Source organism: Cebus imitator, unplaced genomic scaffold, assembly GCF_001604975.1.
Source record: "Cebus imitator isolate Cc_AM_T3 unplaced genomic scaffold, Cebus_imitator-1.0 Scaffold736, whole genome shotgun sequence".
NCBI classification, from domain to species: Eukaryota; Metazoa; Chordata; class Mammalia; order Primates; family Cebidae; genus Cebus; species Cebus imitator.
The window spans coordinates 159,772-181,962 of record NW_016108051.1 but is presented as its reverse complement, the minus strand read 5'-3'; the positions used below and the strand labels follow the sequence as shown (position 1 = coordinate 181,962).

Sequence of the window (22,191 nt, the reverse complement as noted above, 5' to 3'; positions counted from 1 at the left end):
ATACTACAGATGAGTAAGATGGGAGACTCTAAGAATGTTCTTTGAAAAGTCAGACACCCTTGGCCCCTGAGGATGGAATGCTACATAATGAAGTAATGCACATTCCTCACTGCTGGGTATTTTCTTTTTGCTCCTATGGGCATGTAGAAATAAAGGGATCCTGAATACTGGGGAAAGTTGCTTTATTTTATGGAAAATTGAAAAAGCAACGATAAGAAAACGAAAACATCCGTATTATTTTAGGAACCCAACAACAGCACTCTAAAAATCCAAACCTTGGTGCTGTTATATCATGTCTAGATCCAAGTATTTCTGGATGAGCTTTCCTATTTTAAAAATGGGTAGAAAAACCCAAGTCCTTGATTCAGCTTTTCAGGTCACATCAACACTCCTGGTGCTTAAACACAAATGCTGATCCTTGGGTTGACTTGCAATTAGTGCCCTGAATTCAACCCTCAGATCAATGTCTATAAAACTGGCTGTAAAAGAGGTGGATTTTCAAAGTAACACACAGAGATTTAATCCCTTGATTCCCATTACTGTAAGAGCTGTGACTCTAAATCCCCTTGCAGCTGACCCAAAATTTACCCCCTGCTGCCTCGGAGTGCCAATTAAATAATAAAAACCAAAACCGGGGTCAGATGTAATTAGTTTGAGAACGGAGTTTGTAATTTTCCTCATGCCAAGCAAACAATTTAACCCCTTTGGTGACATATACAGAATAATTTGGACAAAGGGAACACAAATCTCAAGTCTGAACCTTTCTTGTGCTACTTGCCAGGAAGTTGTAATACTGAAAAACTGTGCTCTTCTGAGAATGGGAAAATGAGCACATAAACTCTGGTTCCAAATGGTTGGAAGGGCAGTTTATGTGGTAAGGCTGTTTTTCCCCTTTCATTAAAAAAAAAAAATCTTTCAAGACTCCGCTTGATCCAGGTGTCTTTGAAAACATATTACTTCTTAAAAATATAATTCTGATAGGAACAGACTTTAGCTGTGTAGCAGGCAAAGCTGCAGAAGAGAAAGTTCTTGAAAGACTGCTGGGTGTTTCTTGGCACAAACCACTTCTAAAGACTATCAAGCTCAGTGGTTTGTGAAGCAAAGCCAAGTCCCCTGTCCCACCCATTGCTGGGATGAGGGCTTTTCCATGGTGACCCTGCATCAGGGTTCTTCTGCACCCCTCTGCTTGGTTAACGAGGACTCAACAGAACTGCCCTTCTGTAAACAAACCCTTTCTGCATTTTTATTTCTAGACACAATTGAATTGTGTCAGATGGCATAGTAGGAAAAAGACAAAGGTTATTTGAATTTAGGGATATGGGCCAGATTGGGTGAAGTGATGGTTTTGTTTTTGTTGCTGTTTTTGCTTCTTTAGTTTGGGGGGGAGGATAAGGAAAGGGGAGGGAGATAAGGCTAAAGATGAGGTTAATAAACACACCCTCCCATGTAGGAGTTACTTCATGTCAAGCCACTGGTCTAGTAGCTCCATCTTCTTAGTTCAAACTTCTCCTATTTTACTCGACCAAATATTGCAAACATGATTCCACCATGTTGGTTTCAGTTGGAAGAGCCTGGTACACAAATCAGGGAAGTAACTTGTGACACTGAAGAATGACAAAGCAACATCCCAGGACTACTGGCTGAACAGGAGCCCTGTGGCCATTGAGATGACCTTCTCAAACTTCCTGTTCAGCCTTCACTGGGACACTGGAGGGTGTTTGTACGTGCATGCGTGCATGTGTACACGTCTGTGTGTGTGTGTGTGTATCAGGAAACAGCAAAGACAAATAATGAACTAGAGTTATAATAAAGAAAAACACTTTTTCATGAAAAATGTCAGACTTCATACTGATAATCCGTGGGAGCTACATTTAAACCATTTATGAAACAAAAAGATTGCTTTTAAAGAGAGTATAAACTGGGAGCCAGAACAACTGACTTGAACGTATTTTGATTCTCAAGTTTCCTTGTAAAAATATTCACAGAAATTGGTGGACATCTTTTACATACAACTCAACTTCTGTCATTTACAACATAAATCATTTAATGTAACATTTGCAACCTTAGAAAGGCAGACATATTTAATCCAAGTCCGTTTATAAATTCCAATTTCACATGGATTAAAAACTGCAGATAAATTAAGTCACAATAATATCCTGTACATGCATTAAGGCTGGTGACTGCTAAAGTCTCTTGGGAATCTACAAATAGGAAATCACACGCAGATTACTGGGTCGGAAGAGTGTCTACATTGTTAAAAAAATCTTGCCTTTTTTTTTTTTTGGTGATGCAGATTTCAACAGTAACTCTGGAAAACTGTGAAAAATGTTATTTAAAAATATATATGTATATGCTACTGCACAGTTTCAAAGATGTGATTCATAAATAATGTTGGCTGCACTGATTAATTTTATAACAATTACTGCACTTCCAAGTTGATGAGAACACGCAGTGACTTATACTCAATATTAGGCACTAGTAATATCCTTCAGGCGTACTACAGTTTTATGTTAGCTGTATTGTACATATATATTTTTAAATGTATGCATTTATACAAACTGTGTATATTATGTATGGGGTGTCAGAAATGTACACATCACTGTTATATAATACACACATCATTGTTGTACATATTAGGGTAAGTTTTAGTGCAGAAAGTCTCATAGCATTGCATTCCATGTGTTCAATCTAGTACACAATTTGTCAACTCTTCAGATTATTTTTCCAGTACATTCCTCATTAGACAGTGGGTTTCAAGTTTCCATTTGCAATTTGAATGTTTGAATGTTTCCAGAAATCTCTGTCTTAACCAAACCTCTCTCTCCAGGCACGATTCTGCAAGTGAGTCTGATCTCTGTGGAACGGTATCATCAAAAATGCCAAATTTTCATTAGGAATATACCTGGGCTACTCTCTTTCAAAGGTAATTGAACGTTGTGATAAAGGATAATATCCATTCAGGTCATGGAAGGATATGGTCAGTTGAACTTGTGTTGAACTTCAGAGACGAGTGTAGGTCTTCAAATAGAAAGACGTACTAACAAAAATTATTTGCTTAAATTTGAGAGTCTCTGGAATGATATACATCAAACTGTGAGCAGTGGTTGTCTCAGGCAGAAGGAATAACCAGGGACTTACATTTTCTACTTTCTACATTTCTGCACTGTTTGAATTTTTACAATAAGCAGGTATTACTTTTCTAATCAGAAAACACAAGAGATATTTCAACTTGAAACAAAACTAAACAGGCCAGGCATGGTGTCTCATGCCTGTAATCCCAGCACTTTGGGAGGCCAAGGCCAGAGGATCGCCTGAGCCCAGGAGTTTGAGACCAGCCTGGGCAACATAGTGAGACCCCATCTCTACAAAAAATAAAGAAAAAATTAGCTGGGTGTGGTGGCATGTGCCTATGTTCCCAACTACTTGGGAGGCTGAGGCAGGAGGATCACTTGAGCCCAAGAGTTGGAGGCTGCAGGGAGCCACGACTGCACCACTGCACTCCAGCTTGAGCTAGACCTGGTCTCAAAACCAAACCAAACCAATAACAACAGCAGCAACAACAAAACTAATTAAAAGGAACAAGTTATGAATGACTTTCACAAGCAACAACAGGAGGATGATTCCTAACCAAAATCGTCTATACCAAACTCCACAGAAACTGCTGTACCAATATGCTCCACAGATGAAGCGAGAGACAGTGATAGGAACTGCAGGCTCTGACCACTGCCCACAGGGGCAAGTTTCAAGAAATTTTCTTGGGAATGTGGGCCATCAGGGTGCTGATAAAACACTGCTGGCCCAACCAGCCAGAGGCCACCTGTCAAATGAGGCTTCACAGGGAAGCTCATCACATAGATGCCACAACAAAGCCTGCAGCTTTCAAGGTGGGCAGGACCAGAGAAGCTCTCCGGGGATGCAGGACAGACCTCGAGGGCCTTCCCTTTATGTTTGAATATTTAATCAGGATTCTTCAAGTAGAACAAAGTCTCAGTCCTGCAAAAAAATGACTCAAAATTTCTTAAGTTAGGTTCAAATTTCTGAGATAGGATGGGACTGTGAACTCTGTCAAAAATTAGTGGAAGGGCTGGGCACAGTGGCTCACGCCTGTAATCACAGCACTTTGGGAGGCAGAGGCAGATGGATCACCTGAGGTCAAGAGTTTGAGACCAGCCTGGTCAACATGGCAAAACCCAGTCTCTACTAAAATTACAAAAATTAGCTGGGTACAGTGGTGCATGCCTGTAATCCCAGCTACTTGGGAGGCTGAAGCAGGAGAATCGCTTGAACCCAGGAGGCAGAGATTGCAGTGAGCTGAGATCGTGCTATTGCACTCCAGCCTGGGCAAGAGAGCGAGACTCCGTCTGAAAAAAAAAAAAAAAAATTGAAAGGGTTGTAAGAAGCACCTCAGTTGGAGACATATAAAATGGAAATTTTCTTAGTATTCCCAAATGCTTGAAGGCCAAAATCAAATGCAAATTCCACAAGCCCTTCACTTGCTTATTTGCAATTAATTTCAAGTCATCTAAGTTGTTCAATCATTTATATGATTTTGATTCAGTGCTCAGAGCTAGGGAATTACAATGATCTTATTTCCCACCTACAGATCAGGCTGACAAAAATGTTAACACTGCAACCCAACCTATAAGAGTATCAGTGAATGTATATAATCATAAGAGTAACAGTGAATGTATATAATCAGCAGCTAGTCTTAAGTATTTTGTGCAACCATCACCTTGACTAAATGGATTATTCCACAGACTGCACTGCTTGCCTTTCTCAGACTGTCCTGGTGCAACTTCATCAAGTAAGAGGCCTCAGGGACATTATTTTTGTTTTTAAAGTGTGGCAAGATAGACCTTCTTTTTCAGGAGTTATTTTCTTTTCACCAAGATTTTATATCCAAATATATTTAACAAGACAACTAAATCTAGGGCATAAGACATTATAAAAGAAAAAACGTCAGACAAAAACTGTAAACAAGATGTCAAAAAAACCTAAAATGTTAACTTAGTTTTTAAAAAGAAAACAAGAAAAAAACCCAGAGCAAGATGTAAACATACCAGACACACAGGACACAGGAAGAGGCTCTGGTTGCTGCTGCCCCAGACAGGAACTGGCATCTCCTACACTGCAAGCAGCCTGCTAATCAAAGCCTGAAAAATCGCCCCAAATCAAAACGCACCCAAGGACTGCAATGGCACATTCTGCATGAGGAGTGAGAGGATCAGACAGCATTATCATGGCAAATAGCTCTTAGCCTGGAAAGCAAAGGATTCAGGCTCCTACTGAAGGGACACTCTAGGTAATGGCCCATTTAGCCAAGAAAATCTGTAAGAAAGCTATTGGTGGAAAGAAAATACTTGAAACAGATTGACTGACAAATGCCATGTGCCTCTACAGCATCAAGTCACAATGGCAAGAAGAAGAAATGCGTCTGTTATCACAGGTGTGGAAAACCTCAACTCCTAACTGAGCTCCAACACACAGTCACTGCTGCTTTAGTATCTGTTAATTAAAAGATGCCGAGTTTTTGCCAAATCTCAGTGCCATTTGCATACTACTTGGGGGTGGGGCTAAGAAGGGCTGTGAGTGTCCATCCTTTTGCCTGGAATGCATTTAGTTGATAATAAAGTCAGATGGGGGAAGGGGATTAGAGGAAGAGTCGGGTGTTTGGTAACATGCAATCTAGTAAACTTCTGGCACAAAAATATCTGGCTTATTTTCATTATTCCATTACCCATTAATACATACCGATCAAAAAATAATTGGGGAATAGTATATTAATACTGAAAATAATCAACAAGATAAGAGCAGGTCCATCTTAACTGGCAGTCAAGCTTTTGGTGTGCTGTATTGCAACTGGTTAACTAACCCATGAGATTTTGGTTGAATTTGCTAAGAAGTCATGGTTTAGCACTGGAATAGAAAGTGTGTGTCTGTGAATATGTGTGAGTATGGTGTATGTGTGTATTTCCTCTAATTAGAAACCTCTGATCACTTTGTCTAGCCTGGGATTATGGAAACTAGACAAAGAAGGTGTGTTCTGAAGAGCTGTGTATCTTACACACATACACAGGCAGCTTCTTATGTACCCACACATACAAACACACATGCCCTGGAAAAGACCATTATTCAATGCTGAGGAAATATTCACCGCAGTTTGATAAATGCTGTGGCTGGGAATTTCAGTAGCACAGTGTCAAAAAGTGTTGAGCCATCTGTGGAGACCAGAGCCCAATCCGGCTCAAGGGTGAGGTCCCTATGACAGGTGGGTGCTGTTCCGCAGCCAGTGCAGGCCCTGTTGGGAGTACTGGACCAGGTGCTCCATGCTGCTGTGCAGGGTGACAGGCCCCATGAGCAGATCCAAGTCGTTGAAGAATTCTAGGGGACAGAGAGAGTTGTTAAGAATGCCACACATGCTAGGTGTGCTACCCTGAGCAACCGATGCGATGTAAGAAAAAATTCCATTCATGGTCTCTATATAAATCAAGGATTCTCTGTTCCATCATGTAACTTTAGCATGCCTTTGAACAAAATAAAATCAAAGAGCGGGGAACTCATCCTATATCCAAATAAATAAATACACTATATCTGCCATTTCCAAGTCAAATGAATAGCATTTGCTTAACGAAAAGCAAAGAAAATCCACATTCTCCAGCTGCATTCTCCTAGTCTAGTAATGCTTCCTCCACTCCTGAATGTGAATGTGGCTCTGTCGCCTCTCACCCTGTACTCAATTCTGGCATTTGCTGAGCCCCTGGAGTGAGCCCAAGGGGTGAGGCTCCAAGCTCCTAGGGGCAAATCAGAGACGGGCCACGAGACATCTGGGCTGAAGTCACCTTCTAGCTTTTGAACATTCTCTAGGTTTGCCCTTTCACTAAACATTTATGATGTGGCCGGACATGGTGGCACACACCTGTCATTCCAGCACTTTAGGAGGCTGAGGCGAGTGGATCACTTGAGGTCAGGAGATCGCAACCAGCCGGGCCAACATGGCAAAACCCCATCTCTACTAAAGATACAAACATTAGCCGGGTGGTAGTGGTGGTGCCTGTAATCCCAGCTATTCAGGAGGCTGAGGTGGGAGAATAGCTTGAACCTGGGAGGTGGAGGTTGCTGTGAGCCGAGATTTCGCCACGGCACTTCAGCCTGGGTGACAGAGTGAGACTCCACTTCAAACACAAACAAACCTTTATGATGTATCAAGTCACTCCGCTAGGTGCAGGGGGTAGGGGAGGATACCAGGATGAATCATGTGTGGTCTCAAATCTGTTGCTTCAAAGATCACAGTTTAGTGGCTGATAGAGACAAACACATTCATATGGCTGCTCTGCTGTCATGGCTGGTTATTGAATACACTTCTTGGGAGTAGGCGTCTGGGAGAAGTGTCTCAAAAGTGCAGCGATGGGAAGTGGCTAGGAGGTTGGTGAGGGCAGGGGTCCAGGGTAGAACAGAGGAAGAGGTGGGGGGAGAACAATGGTAAATTTGCACTGGACACTTGGCACTGAGCCCTCAGGGAGGAGAGATCTAGCAGGCAGCTGGCAGTGCCATCTGGAGCTTGGCCTGCTCCGTTTCTCCCAAACTGGACAGATGTATTTCCATACATTTGTCCTTTCGGTTTTGTCCACCAGTGACACCCAACCCACCCATTTCAGTCACTCAACTGCTAAGTGCTTGTCTTTCTTTTTTTCTTGAGATGGAGTCTCACTCTGTCGCCTAGCGTGGAGTGCAATGGTGTGATCTTGGCTTACTGCAACCACTGCCTTCCAGGTTCAAGTAATTCTCCTGCTTCAGTCTCCCAAGTAGCTGGGATTACAGGCGTGTGTCACCATGCCTGGCTAATGTTTGTATTTTTAGTAGAGATGGGGTTTCGCCATGTTGGCCAGGCTGGTCTCGAACGCCTGGTCTCAGGTGATCCACCCGCCTCAGCCTCCCAAAGTCTAAGTGCTTTTCAAAGCCCTGTTCCATTGTTCCATGCCAGCTCCTCTAGCAAGCTCTTCCTGGTGGCCTCTGACCCCCATGGCATTCTTATTGGATTTTCAGAGTACATTACCTCTAGGCTGCATGTTATGTACTATGTGGTTTTATTTATAACCTCATGCACTCTGCTATACATTCCTTATCTCATCCTGAACATCTTCCTCTTGACTTTGGAGGGTTATGATATCATAGGAAGATAATTTGCATTTTATGGCCTGGAAGTGAACTCAGATTTGCACTCTTACCTGCTGCTGCAGGGACAGCAGTAAATTAGTAAAATCTTGCAGGAGAAGAGTTAACAGCATAGGTCAATATATAGAATAATCTATATCTCAAAAGAATCTATACCTGTTGACCCCAAAATTCTATTCCACAACTCCCTCCTAAGAAAACAATCAGAAATACGGCTGGGTGCTCAAGCCTGTAATCCCAGCACTTTGGGAGGCTGAGGTGGGTAGATCACAAGGTCAGGAGTTTGAGACCAGCCTGGCTAGCATGGTGAAACCCCGTATCTACTAAAAATACAAAAAAATTAGCTGGATGTGGTGGTGTGCGCCTGTAGTCCCAGCTACTAGGGAGGCTGAGGTGGGAGATTCGCTTGAACCGGGGAGGCGGAGGTTGCAGTGAGCTGAGATCGTGCCATTGCACCCCAGTCTGGTGACAGAGTAAGACTCTGTTTCAGAAAAAAAATCAGAAATATGAACAATGACTTATGTAGGGATATTTAGCACAACATTATTTGTCACAGTGAAAAAAAATTGGAAGGAACTTAAATGTCTAACAATAAGAAAATGGTTTGAGAACTCATGACACTTTATACAATCAATATACTAGGCTAGTATTACAGAACCACCATAAACAGTGTTTTTGAACAAGTTAGTGACATAAGAAAATGCCTGCTATTATGTCAGATGAAGAAAGGATATACAACTGTATGAGTAAACATGATCTTATTTTGGTGAAATAATGCGTGCTGGGAGGAAAAACGTAGCAGAAACTTCAGTAGAATGTTTATGTAGTTACTTCTTTCTGATAAAATTATTGATGGTTTACTGGGTACAGAGGATCATGCCTGTAATTCCAGCACTTTGGGAGGCCGAGGTGGGCGGATCACGAGGTCAGGAGTTTGAGACCAGCCTGGCCAAAATGGTGAAACCCCGTCTCTACTAAAAATACAAAAATTAGCCAGGCGTGGTGGTGCGCGCCTGTAGTCCCAACTACTTGGGAGGCTGAGGCAGAAGAATTGCTTAAACCCGGGAGCCCGAGGCAGAGAATCACGTGATTTAGCCCACTGGCTAAAGAGAAAAGTGTAGGTGTGCGTATCAGGCAACTCTTGGGCTCCCAAAATGTTGGGATTACAGGCGTGGGCCACCACACCCTGCCTTACATTACTTTTATAATCAGTAAAAACAAATGTTATTCAAAATGAAACACAGCTTACTGCTACACGTAAAACTGCTCTTTTCAATTGCACTCAGAGTTAGTAACATTCTCATTCATTCATTCATTCATTCAGCGTTTCAGAGCTCCACCTGTGTTCTAGACACTGGGCTAGGTCTTAGGAATACAAAGTTGAATCCAACATAGTTCAAACCTTTCAGGAGCCCACTGGCTAAAGGGAAAAGTGTAGGTGTGCGTATCTATACCTGCCCCTGGGTCTGTCTCACACCATTTTCCACTAAGGATAGAGGGAGACAAAGGCATCAGAGGCCCCATGGTAGGGGAGAGATCAGGAGGGTTCCCACCATCGGTGACAACTCCTCCTATTTCTCCTTTGAGAGGCCACGGAAACTCGCCCACCACTGCCCCGATCAGGTGGGCTCCCTGCTCCCCGCGGGGCGCACGCACCTCGGTTTTCCTTGGCCAGGTTGTCGGCCATCTCCCAGTAGTCGTAGCTGTGCAGGATGCTGTTGGTGATGCTGACGTGGTTGGCCGCCATCTGGTGGATGCGCTGTGGGATGCTGACGATGGTCGACGGGGACAGGGCGCTGGCGTTGGAGAGGCTGCCCTGAGACCCCACGGAGCTGGCGGGAGAGGGGTTGGGAGACATGGGGGATGGGGTTCCAGTGCTCCTGGAAGGGGAGAGGTAGAAAAACCAGAGTGGCGAGGCCGGGAGCAAGCGAGGCGGGGCAGCCCCTTGGGGAACTGGAAGCAAAGCGCAGTGGCCCAGCACCATGCATTGTCTGGCTTATGGCATTGACTTTAGAAAAGTGAACTTACTTTCCACTGGACCCCCATGGAGACGGGGCTTGGGCAGCTTTAGATGAGTTCTGCAAGAAAATAAAAACATTGACAGTGAATGCCATCTGCATGAGGTGAAACCGATGACAGGAACGTGTTTTCAGGTAATTACAGAGAGAAGCAAAGGCAGATGCTGCAGGCAAAAGGCACCTTCAGAGAAACTGGACTTGGGAAGTTTCCATCGCAGTTTTCTGTTCTCTCTCTCTGGAAGGGAGTTGGGGCAGCTGCCTGGACTTTGAAAGTTTAAAAGTATTCCTCTTAAAGGAAGTTGCTCTAGAATATTCCTAAAAGAATATATTAAAATGTATTTCCCTAGCAGACAGGATATTCAAAAGTTCTAGTTTACCTAAATATTCTGATTTAGGAAGTTATTTTGTATGAACAAGGTACTTGCATCAGACCTCAGTGGGGTAAGTGAAAGGCTTCATTTACAGCCTGGGTTATGTACAAATTTCATTTACCACATTAAATCATAATCCCAAGGGTCTGTTAAATCTTGAAGCAGCCTTATTTTTTCATTGTAAACTATTTTTTTTAAAAGGAATAAAGAGCAGGAACTCCCTCAAATCCCCCCTTATATACTTTATATTTAAAAGTAGGACCTATTTGGAGAAACATCGACAGATCTTTACTTAATGCCTGAAAATATATGACATCATATTCTATTGTTTGAACTTAGGAAGTTTAAAGTATTTCTCTTAAAGGAAGTTGCTCTTGCATATTCCTAACAGAATCGATTAAAATATATTTCCATAACAGACAGGACGTTCAAACATTCTGTTTTATGTGAATATTCTGGTTTAGGAAGTTCTGTTGCACAAGCCAGATGCTTGCATCAGATATTTAAAAGCTTTGCCTCTAGTTAGGGAAGTTGCTAAATGCCCAGTTAGATTTCCTCTCTGAGAACCCAGTCATGCTTTCATGGGACTGTGAAGGAAGAAAGAGGTCTTTGTGATGCTGACGGGAATTTTTCCCTTCCAGAGACAAGAAAATAGCCTCATCCTCGTTCTCCAGAGACAATGTATTCTTTTGGTTAGAAAGAGCTTTATGGAGTGGTGACTGATTTTTCTAGTTTTAGTGCGCGTGTTATTAAAATGGCAAGAAATGGCCTGTCAGAACTCTGAAGTGCCACAATGGCAAGATGTAAATGTAAGGACAGCATTGCAAACCATGCCACTTTCACCTGTCTCAGGAAATACGATTATTTCCATGAGGAGAATTAGAAAAAGGAAACCTTCCTGAATAGGGGAGCTGATCCTCCCTTTCCTGACAGAATGTTACTGACACCTTTCTCAGGCTGTTGCTACTGGACTGATCACTTTGTTTCCATTTCATCCTGTGGTTCTGAGAACATGATCTCTAGGATGGATGTTCTGCATATAAGAACACAAGAGGAGAAAGGCTTGGGAGTTGCAGAAACAGCCCAGAAAAGGCTACTGAATGGAGAAAGAAGGTGGTGGCTCACGCCTGTAATCCCAGCACTTTGGGAGGCGAGGCGGGCAGATCACCTGAGGTCAGGAGTTTGAGACCAGCCTGCCCAGTATGGTGAAACCCAGTCTCTACTAAAAATACAAAAAATCAGCCGGGCATGGTGGTGTGTGCCTGTAGTCCTAGCTACTCGGGAGGCTGAGACAGGGGAATTGCTTGAACCTGGGAGGCGGAGGTTAGGGTGAGCTGAGATTGTGCCATTGCACTCCAACCTGGGTGACGGGGTCAGACTCCATCTCCAAAAAAAAAAAAAAAAAAAAGTCTTGAGTTCTCTTCCTCCACCACTAAGCCCCATGCCCAAGAAATACCGGTAGGAACAAAGCTCTTTTTTATAGAGATAGTGCTGTACTGATAAAACATATTCTCTATAGCCAAATTGTTTTGGGTACCTAAAGATTTCATTTTAGGTACTCAAAGTAGCATTTAAATTGCCTTTTGAGGCTGAGTGTGTGGCTCACAATGGTAATCCTAGCACTTTGGGGGGCCAAAGCGGTAGGATTGCTAGAGGACAGGAGAGCCTGGGCGGCCCAGGGAGACCCCATATCTACAAAAAATGAAAAAATGAGCTGGGTGTGGTGGCGTGTATCTGTGGTCTCAGTGACTTGGGAGGCTGAGGTAGGAGGATTGCTTCAGCTCAGGAATTCAAAGCTGTAGTCAGCTCCGACTGCCCAACTGTACTCCAGCCTGGGCGAAAGAACAAGACTCAAAAAAAAAAAAAAAAAAAAAAAGCCCTTGAAACTTCGTATGCAACTTTCAGTTATTAGGAATAAGTTCTGGAGATCTATTGTACAGCATGGTGACTACAGTGAATAATAATGTATAGCATACTTGAAAATCTCTAAAAGGATCATTTAAAATGTTCCCATCACAAAAATGATAAGTGAGGTGATGAATATGTTAATTAGCTTGGTTTAATCATTCTGCAATGTATAAATATATCAAAACCTCACATTATACATAATAAGCACATGCAATTTGTTGTTGGTTAATTAAAAAAATTTCAAAAATAGCTTTTGATAAACGGTAAATGACATTAACACCTGGAGGAGAAACTGATTTTCCGGTGGTGTTTCCTACCCATTTTGTATGTATTTGTGGGCTGTGGAGAATATTAAGAACTTATATCCCTCAAAGTTTGTTGTAGCTCCCAGCGGCTTATAGAATTCAGCTTCCTTCTTTATTCAAGCATTTTCCTTCACTGTAAGAATTCTCTTTAGCATCAGCTCTTACGGTCTGGATTTCTGAACGCCACTGATGTTGACCTTAGGCGCCTGAAGGAAAGGGAAGGCTCAGTGCTGGTTCTTGTCCTGATGACACACCACGGCCAATGGGGGAAGAAAGCGATGTTCATGATCTAGCACCTGGTTACTCTACATGCGTGATTAGGAACATGTGCTAACATACCCCAGGAACCCCCAGCACAGCCTGGCCATTACAGAGCATCTCCAGGAAGAGGAGGTTGGGCATGAATGGATCTCAAATGATGACTGTGTATCTGACAAAGGACTGGTGGAGATAGAGATGGGATAATTTCTACTTTCTACAGATTGAGGCCCAGAAATCTCAAATGAATTATTAACGTAAGGTTGACCTCACAACAGTATATCAGAGAAGGCTTTTAAAAATTTATTCTCCCAGCGAAAATAATTTCATTCCCTGAGATAAGCAAAAGTTCGCATGGTTTGCAATTTTGTCCCTATAGCTACATACATTGCTATCTACTTACTGCCTCTGAGTTCTAACAATCCATCTCTTACTGTTTTAAATAACACCTCTATTAAAAATTAAATTAGCTACTAGAGATAGCTAAGAGGAAATGGCTCTAAGGGGTTACTTCTAAGGAAAAGAAGCTCTAAGTGAGCATGAGGAATTTATGTTAGCTATAAAGATGCATTTCCTAGGACACTGGAATGAGTAACTGGATCTTCTTTCTTTTGAAGCCATAAAAATACTTGGACAAGGTCAGTTGCAGTGGCTCATGCCTATATTCCCTGCACTTTGGGAGGCCAAGGTGGGTGGATCACTTGAGGTCAGTAGTTCGAGACCAGCCTGACCAACATGGTGAAACCCTGTCTCTACTAAAAATACAAAATTAGCTGGGCATGTGGTGGGCGCCTCAGAAGGCTACTCAGAAGGCTGAGGCAGAAGAATCGCTTGAACCCAGGAGGCGGAGGTTGCAGTGAGCCGAGATCACACCGTTGCACTTCAGCCTGGGCAACAAAGAGAGAAGAAACTCCATCTCAAAAAACACAAAAATAACAACAACAACAAAAAATAAATAAAAATACTTGGAAAAGAAGGCAGGGAGATACATTAGACGAGCTCTCAAAGGCCCATTCTGAGCTCTGAAAGCCACAAGTGTGGCATAAATGGGCTAAGCTTGGGGATCAGAAGTGACCAAAGCAATGGATTCTACCAGGAGTTTCACAAATGACCTTGACAGGGAGACAACTGAATTTAAGGAACAATTCTGCTCATTCACTGGACGGTACCTTGAAATAGTCGATAAGTGCTTTTGAATACTTTACAGCATGATCCCTTTTGAGTCGGAACATCCGCCAGTACAGGAGGGCCAGGCATCGGTAACTGCAGCCGGAGAGAAACAGGCTGAGCGCGGCCTGCGCAAACAACACTCACGTATTTTTGTTTTGTTCTAAGGCACTTAGTAACTATACCTTGTTTATATGAAATCTTTCTACATCTGCATATAATGTCTGTGAATGACCACCTTTTGTCCAAAAATAGAATTCAAAATTCCAAGAAGGTATTCCATACATACATTTACCACTAGATCATTTTACAGCATTAGCTGAATCACTTCGTTGGGTCACAGGGACTGACCACTTCCTTTTCCCACCACCAGAGGGCAGTGTCTCTCCATGAGAGGTATGAGGTAGCGGCAGCTCTAGCACGCAGCCTTCACTGCTTAGGGCGAACCCCGCTCTGCAGAAAGGATGGCACTGCCACCTGTTTAACTGAACTGCATTAGTTCCACTAAAGTCACAAACATGAATGTACTTTATAAACAATAAAAACACTATGCTGGGAGTAGGTGCCATCATTTTATTATTTCCTATGATATTTTGTATACCTGTTGATATGTCAGTATTGTCATATATAATCATATTATTGTCATTTAGTGTATTATTCCAATATAGGACTTAAAGTTTGAAAGGGGCACAAAAGGTGTTTCTGAGACTTATCCTCTCTTCCTTGGAGCTCTTCACTCAGTTATTTGCTAACCTGGATCTGCTGCTGACATCCAGAATACTAACATGCTGGGTACAATGGCACCATCTCCTCCTAGCACACCAAACCCAGGACAAGTAACAACCTGACACCTTCTTTTTTGTGTCTGTTGCTGTAATTTTTAAAAAAAATTCAACTGTTTTTATTTCACTGCTTGATAGACATGATAGACATGTATTCTATCCATATTCTCTGCCTTCTACTTACTGATGAGTAAGGAAGGACTGACAGGTAAAGGGAATATAGGTTACCTGATCCTTTCCTTTTTTCTGTCATCATTTTCAAAGTAAGCGGCTGGGCAGGGTGTGATGGCTCATGCCTGTAATCCCAGCACTTTGGGAGGGCGAGGTGGGAAGATCATGTGAGGTCAGGAGTTTGAGACCAGCCTGGCCAACCCAGTGAAACCCCGTCTCTACTAAAATATAAAAATTAGACTGGGCATAGTGGCTCATGCCTGTAATCCCAGCACTCTGGGAGGCTGAGGTGGGTGGATCACCTGAGGTTGGGAGTTCGAGACCATCCTGGTCAACATGGTGAAACCTCGTCTCTACTAAAAATGCAAAAATTAGCCAGTCATGGTGGTGCATGCCTGTAATCCCAGCTACTTGGGAGGCTGAGGCAGGAGAATCGCTTGAACCTGGGAGGTGGAAGTTGCAGTGAGCTCAGATTGCACCATTGCACTCTAGCTTGGGCAATAAAGCAAAACTCCATCTCGAAAAAACAAAAACAAAAATTAGCTGGGCATGGTGGCGTGCACCTGTAATCCCAGCTACTCAGGAGTCTGAGGCAGGAGAAGGGCTTGAACCTGGGAGGAAGAGGTGGCAGTGAGCTGAGATTTCGCCAGTGTACTCCAGCCTGGGCAACAGAGTGAGACTCTGTCTCAAAAACAAGCAAACAAAAAACCCAAAAAACCAAAACCAAACAAACAAAAAAACAAAGCAAGTGGCTGGCTGATATGGGGAAGTAGGTAGCATGGGTAAGAAAGGATGTGATGGGGTTCCCAGGTTCTTCGTATTTCTTTCTTTTTAAAAAATTTATGTTTCATTTTAATAGGGCTTTTTTTTGGGAACAGGCAGTGTTTGGTTACATGAGTAAATTCTTTAGCGGTGACTTCTGTAACTTTGGTGCACCCATCACCCAATCAGTGTACAGTGTACCCAATGTCTTTTGTCCCTACACCCCTCCCATCCTTTCCCCTGAGTCCCCATAGTCCACTGTGCCATTTTTATGCTGTTAGGTGTTTTGAGACTCAATTAGATTCTCTAACTTGCAGATCAGGTTGTGGAGTAGAATATGAGCCTTTGGAGAACAAGAGCTCTGGATCCCTTTTACAGGAGATCTGTTGAAAGAGTGTCCTGTCATTTTGCAAGTGGAGGGGGCTGTCCCTGGGAGAGGTCATGGGGAAAATGATTATTATTACTATAATGACAATCATTATCATTGTAATCACTATAAAGATAGAATGAAATTTACTACATGTAGGCTAACTTTTTGAAAGAAATGGTTTTATTATCAAAGTATAATGAGGCAGGGCTTGGTGGCTCATGCCTGTAATTCCAGCGTTTTAGGAAGCCAAGGCAGGCAGATCATTTGAGGTAAGGAGTTTGAGACCAGCCTGGCCAACATGGTGAAACCCCATCTCTACTAAAAAAAAATACAAAAAATTAGCTGGGTGTGGTGGCGCACTCCTGTAATCCCAGCTACTGGGGAAGCTGAGGCATGATAATCACTTGAACCTGGGAGGCAGAGGTTGCAGTGAGCCAAGATCGCGCCACTGTGTTTCAGTCTGGGCAACAGAGTGAGACTTTGTCTCCAAAAACAAATAAACAAACAAAAACGTAAAAACTTTAATGTGTCATTTGCTTCAGTTATACTAATTCGGCATGTAAAGCAACACATGAATTATTTTGATTACATCTAAAATGTTAAAACACAAAACTCCACTTGGCACAGTTCAGATTCAATTACTAAACCACAGACCTGTGTGATTTTAAACCACATGCACATACAGAAAAAAAGTACCCTGTGTAACTGGCCTGTTGATTTTCAATCAATGTGAACTCAGATCATGTGTGGTACAGTAGCAAACAATGATCTGGACTTTCCCTGGCCATCAGAACTGCTCTAGGCTTTGCATGTTAGAAGGCATTGGGAAAACACTGTGCATTTCAGCACCTGCTCTGCCGCTATTCAAGGCTGAGACGGGCACTCACCATAATGCAGCCAGTTGTTTGTCTTCTGGTGTGGCATTGGGGCCTGAGTGGGTTTTTAGTCTCATAGCATACCTTAGGAAAAGCGGGGGAAGAATAGAATAAAAAAATTAAAAACAAAGAAATTGTAAAACAAGCTTTCTGATTAACAGAACTTCTGATGGTAGTTCTCCCTGCCTGACACTTAGCTTTTCATAGTACTTGCTGATAATTCTTTCTTAAAAGCTAGCTGGTGCTGCTCCATTTTCCCAAGTGTTCTATTACTGTGATGACTAGAACATAACCACTGTTATGACTGCCTAGCTGCTTTCTGCTCTTTAACAATACAGGTTCAAACGCTACAGATTGTCAGGAGTGATACCAGTTCAAGAACTATTCACGTATATGGTAACATGTCCATTTTTCCAAATTTTGATTTATGGCTGAGTGGTTGACAGATGGAGGTGAAGTTCAATCCTTCTGTGCTTACCTCCAGAATACTGTCCATTCTGGGTATGCAGAGGAATGCTTAGATTTGCCCTTCTTTCTTTGTTATGTAACTCTTACTTTGACAGCTACGTAAGTGTCCTGAGTACATTTTTAATCTCTGTTTGCTTTTACAGACTGGTGCTACAAGAAACTAGTGGCTTTTATGGACTGCTCTTAATTCCATTTATTTTTCTGAACCAAGGGGACTGTGGCAATTGCTTTCTCTTATCAACATACCGACTTACATATGTAGACTCTTTGAGAGAGCTGAGGCAGTACGTGTAATGATGATTGTCCTAGGTTCAAATCCCAGCTCAGCAACTTGTAAGTTTTAAGAGTTTAGACAAATGTATTAACATCTTTAAGCCTCCATTTCCTTATCTATAAAATAAGACTAATACTGCCAATCACATAACATTGTTGAAAGAATTAATTAAGATATGTTGTAAAGTTCTTAGGATAGCTGGCTGGCTTGTAAATTGCTCAAGAAACACTTGGGTGAAGTATGGAAGTCTTACTTCAATTTAGACACCTTTACCTTCCCCATTTAAGAATAGCATTGTCTTGAGCATCAGATGGTTGTATAATTTTTAATTTAATTTTTTTTTGGTAGCAGTAGGGTCTTACTATGTTGTCCAGGTTGGTTTCAAACTCCTGGCCTGAAGCTCTCCTCCCACCTTGGCCTCCCAAAGTGCTATGATTACAGATATGAGCCTAGCCTGGTGGTATAATTTTTGTTGTTTCAATCACCAAACCAGGTTTATAAAACTCATACGGACAATAGTTTGTTGTCTATATCTGTCTGTTCTTCCTTCTTTTGTCATTTTCTTTCTGTTTGAGAAACTTCCTTTAGCCAGTCTTTAAGGGTGGGCCTTTTGGGGACAAATACTTGTAGTTTTCCTAAATCTGAGGGTATCTTTATTTCCCTTCATTCTTGAAGAATAATTTCACTGAATTCATGGCTTGATAGTTCTTTCTTTCAACCCTTGGAAACTGTCATGCCACTCCCTTCCAGCCTCCATAGTTTCAGAAGAGAAGCCTGCTGTCATTTGAATTGATGCGCCCCTGCAGATAATGTGTCATTTCTCCCTGGCTGCTTGTAGAATTTTTTTATTTGTAGTTTTTGGAAATGTAATTACGGTGTGTCTTTGCATGCATTTCTTTGGATTTATCTTAGTTGGGTTTTTCTCTGCTTCTTAAATCTCTAGGTTTATATCTTTTGACAAATTTGGCAAGTTTCAGCCATTATTTCTTCAATTACTCTGTCAGTCCCACTCTCTATTCCTCTCCTCTGGGACTTCAATGACACAAATGTTGGATCTTTTCTTATTTTGCTTGAGCTATATTCATTTAGTTTTTTCCAGTCTATTTCTTCTCTACTACTCAGATTGGGTAAATTATATTTTTTGTCTTCGAGTTCATTGACTCTTTCCTCTGTCATCTCCACTCTACTACCGAGTCCATTTTTGGGGCTTATTTTATCAAATTCTACAGTTCCGCCGTTTTCATTTAGTTATTTTTAAAATAACTTTCATTTCTTTGACAAGATTTTCTATTTTTTGTTTGTTGAATAACTGTGATTATTTACTGAAGCATTTTTACAAAGGCTGCTTTAAAAATCCTTGTCAGATAATTCCAGCAACTGATGAATCTTTGTACTGAGGTCATCTGAACATCTTTCTTCATGCCAACAGTGACTGTGCTGGTTCTTGGTATGATGAGTAGGACTGAGTCTCCTAACCTAATGGTCAAAACGTCCAGGATATTGTAGGACGTTTTGACCATTAGGTTAGGAGACTCTGAGTCCTACTTTAAATCCAGCCACCCTGTTTAGGTCTAGCAGGAAGGTCCTAGCTACTTTTGGGGCTGGGTTCCAATTATAATTTAATTTTCAGAGTCTTTGTGATATTATTTTAGTCTGTGTGGTTAATCTGGTGTCCTGGGGCTCTAGCTGCTCCCTGATGGTGCTGCCTGTGGGGAGTGGGAGGATGCCAGGAGAGGTCACGAGGCTGGGCTCTCGTGGTGGCAGCACTCCACTAACCCACAACCCTTGGCCCTCTGGAGTCCTCTGGTAGAGAAAAGAATTTTCCTGCCTGTGGGGACAAAATGTACATCCTGGGCTGGCCCCTCTTGGTGGTAATATCTTCTTGCCAGTGCTCCGGGTCCCTCAGTGTCTCAGTAGAGGACAGGAGGGTCAGGCAATGTGGGCAACGTGCAGATGTAATTAATGTTGTTTTCTAATATAGGTTAATAAAAAGCCAAACCTCTCTTTTTATCTTAGTTGTCTCTGCATTTTACGTGATTCTATTCATTCTGAAGTATCTAGAAGGTGAACAGTGTTCTCTATCTGTGAAAGATTACTTCCATCAGTGGGCAGAGTGGGTGTGGCACCCTAGCACCCTCTCCCTGATGGTGTATCTGGCTGGCATGGGTTTTTGTTTGTTTGGGCTTGCTTGTTTGAATTTTCAAGTGTGAATGCCTTTAAGCAGGTCATGATACTCCAGTTCACAGCTGGCCCTATGGCTTGCTTATTCATTGATTCCTCAATTATTTATTGAGCATACACTATGGGCTAGAAAATGTTCTAGGGCCAAGGATCCCCAATGCGAAAATCAGACAAAACCCAAAAATATGCCTGTGCTCAAAGTACTCACACGCCAGGGTATCTTCCAGCTTTGTCCCTGTCCAGTTTGGCCCACTTTCCTCCCTGCCTGCCTATGAACATTTGAGGCTGGGCCTTGTTCTAAGGAAGGAATGTATGGTGCTGGGATCTCTTAGAGTAATTTTTACCCATCTTTTTATTTTGCTGTTTTCATTTCATCACTGCTGAAAGTAACGTGCTATATAAAAAGACAGTATAAAGGATTTGCCAATAAATCGAGTTAGTAGAAATACTTTATTAAGAAAAATGGGCAGTGTTGACTTTAAAACATTCTTGAAAAATGCTTTTTGGAGGTGATGTGTTCTCTGATGTCAGCATAACAGTTTCGCAGGCTGGAAAGTGTTTACTGAGGGAGAGCGGTGTGTAAAACACCAAGCAGCATCTTTGGGACGATGCAGAACAAAAAGGTCACATCCTAAGATGATTAGAGATCTTCCATGCAGAATGTTGGGACATGGTGGAAAATGTCGAAGTTTTGATTGCACAGAAACCCAGAATCAGAAAAATCTTTAAAGTTAGTTTTAGGAAGAATTATTTTTCATAATGGATATTAGCCATTATGTCAAGCAGTTTAAACTGGCTAAAAACATAAACCATACTATGCAGGTTCTCAGTAGGGCTAATGGATGAAATTCCCTTAACTGTTCATTACAGAGATGTGAAGAAGGTGCCTTTCCAGGTGTCCATCATGGACAAGTGTTTCTCATCGAAGGCCTTGACATGTCTGCTCACGGATCTTAACATAGGTTGGGGGATGCTGACCATGCCCAGTTTTTCCATCAGACAGTATACTATAAGATGGCTTCTCCTTCCATAAAATCCCCCTGAATCTTCTTTCATTGAATACCCCTGATGTATTTACTGATGGAGTTAAGATTTAGATGATACTAACCTGAACCAGACTTTTTTTTTTTTTTTTTTTTTTAAGCAGCCTAGGGAGTGAAATAGGCTTAAAATCTGCCACTTCCTAGCTGGGAGGAGCAGGCATGTCACAGCCCACTCAGACTCAGCCTCCTCCCTTGGCAACTGGGGGCTATAGCAGCTGCCTCCCTTGCTCACATAGGAGAGAGCGGGTAGGATGTGCCAAGGTGCCTTGTACAACCTCACCCTCTTACTGTGGGGGGATGAATACTGGTTCCTGGTGGTGGGTGGTGCAGGCTGACATTCTTCCTCTGTATCCATAGTACTTTCATACATTCCTCACCTCCTCCCCACATCCGGTAAAACCCAGCTTACCTGATGAGCTCTACTGTTTCTGAATACATCGTATAAGGAGATTTGGATTCCATGGGGCCTTGTTCCATTGCATTTCCACACTCGATAAATGACAAGGCTGCTTCAGCATAGTTCAAAGCCTTTCCAAACTTTTCCACCTGATCAACAGAGCATACACAGTGTCTTCCTAAACAATAGTTTTTTTTAAAAAATGGCATTGTCATATAGTTTATACACTTTATTTGAGAAAACCAATTCTGACTTCCAAAATATTGTGAATGAAGCTGAGAGAAGAAAGAAACAGCACACTTCTTTTCCTAGTTATTTTTTCAAGCTGCTACTGGCTTGGAGTAAGTGAGCAAACAGTTACATACAGAATTGTACCAAACCCGTGTGACAGCTGCCAATTAGCAGAACTCAGAACTGCATGGCTGCTCTAATTTCTGTTTCCCTCTTTCTAACCCCTAATGGTTTGGTGACTTCATTCCTTGTTCCTCCGTGCTATGCTAAATATACATCAAAGTTGATAGGTCTGGTCACACATGAGTTTTCAAACTTCTTTTGGTACATCCCCAACTTGGATGGTTCCAGGCCTTGGTTATTATCTTTAACATTATTTGTGGCACTTACATCTCTATGCTGAATGAAGTTGTTGGAAGCTTTAGAGAGATTTAGAGT

General features: G+C 42.2%; 1 protein-coding gene across 1 annotated transcript in view; it reads right to left on the bottom strand.

Moving 5' to 3' along the window:
• Positions 1–647: 647 nt before the first annotated feature.
• Positions 648–22,191, bottom strand: part of AFF3 (AF4/FMR2 family member 3) — a 153,576-nt gene continuing 132,032 nt past the window's right edge. Inside the window, exons 13-18 of the mRNA XM_037735164.1 lie at positions 21,535–21,671; positions 17,172–17,243; positions 14,202–14,295; positions 10,201–10,250; positions 9,829–10,052; positions 648–6,381 (exon numbers count right to left, since the gene is read on the bottom strand). Coding sequence (XP_037591092.1) covers positions 6,260–6,381; positions 9,829–10,052; positions 10,201–10,250; positions 14,202–14,295; positions 17,172–17,243; positions 21,535–21,671 — 699 coding nt within the window. The 3' untranslated portion in view covers positions 648–6,259. The remainder of the gene's footprint in view (positions 6,382–9,828; positions 10,053–10,200; positions 10,251–14,201; positions 14,296–17,171; positions 17,244–21,534; positions 21,672–22,191) is intronic.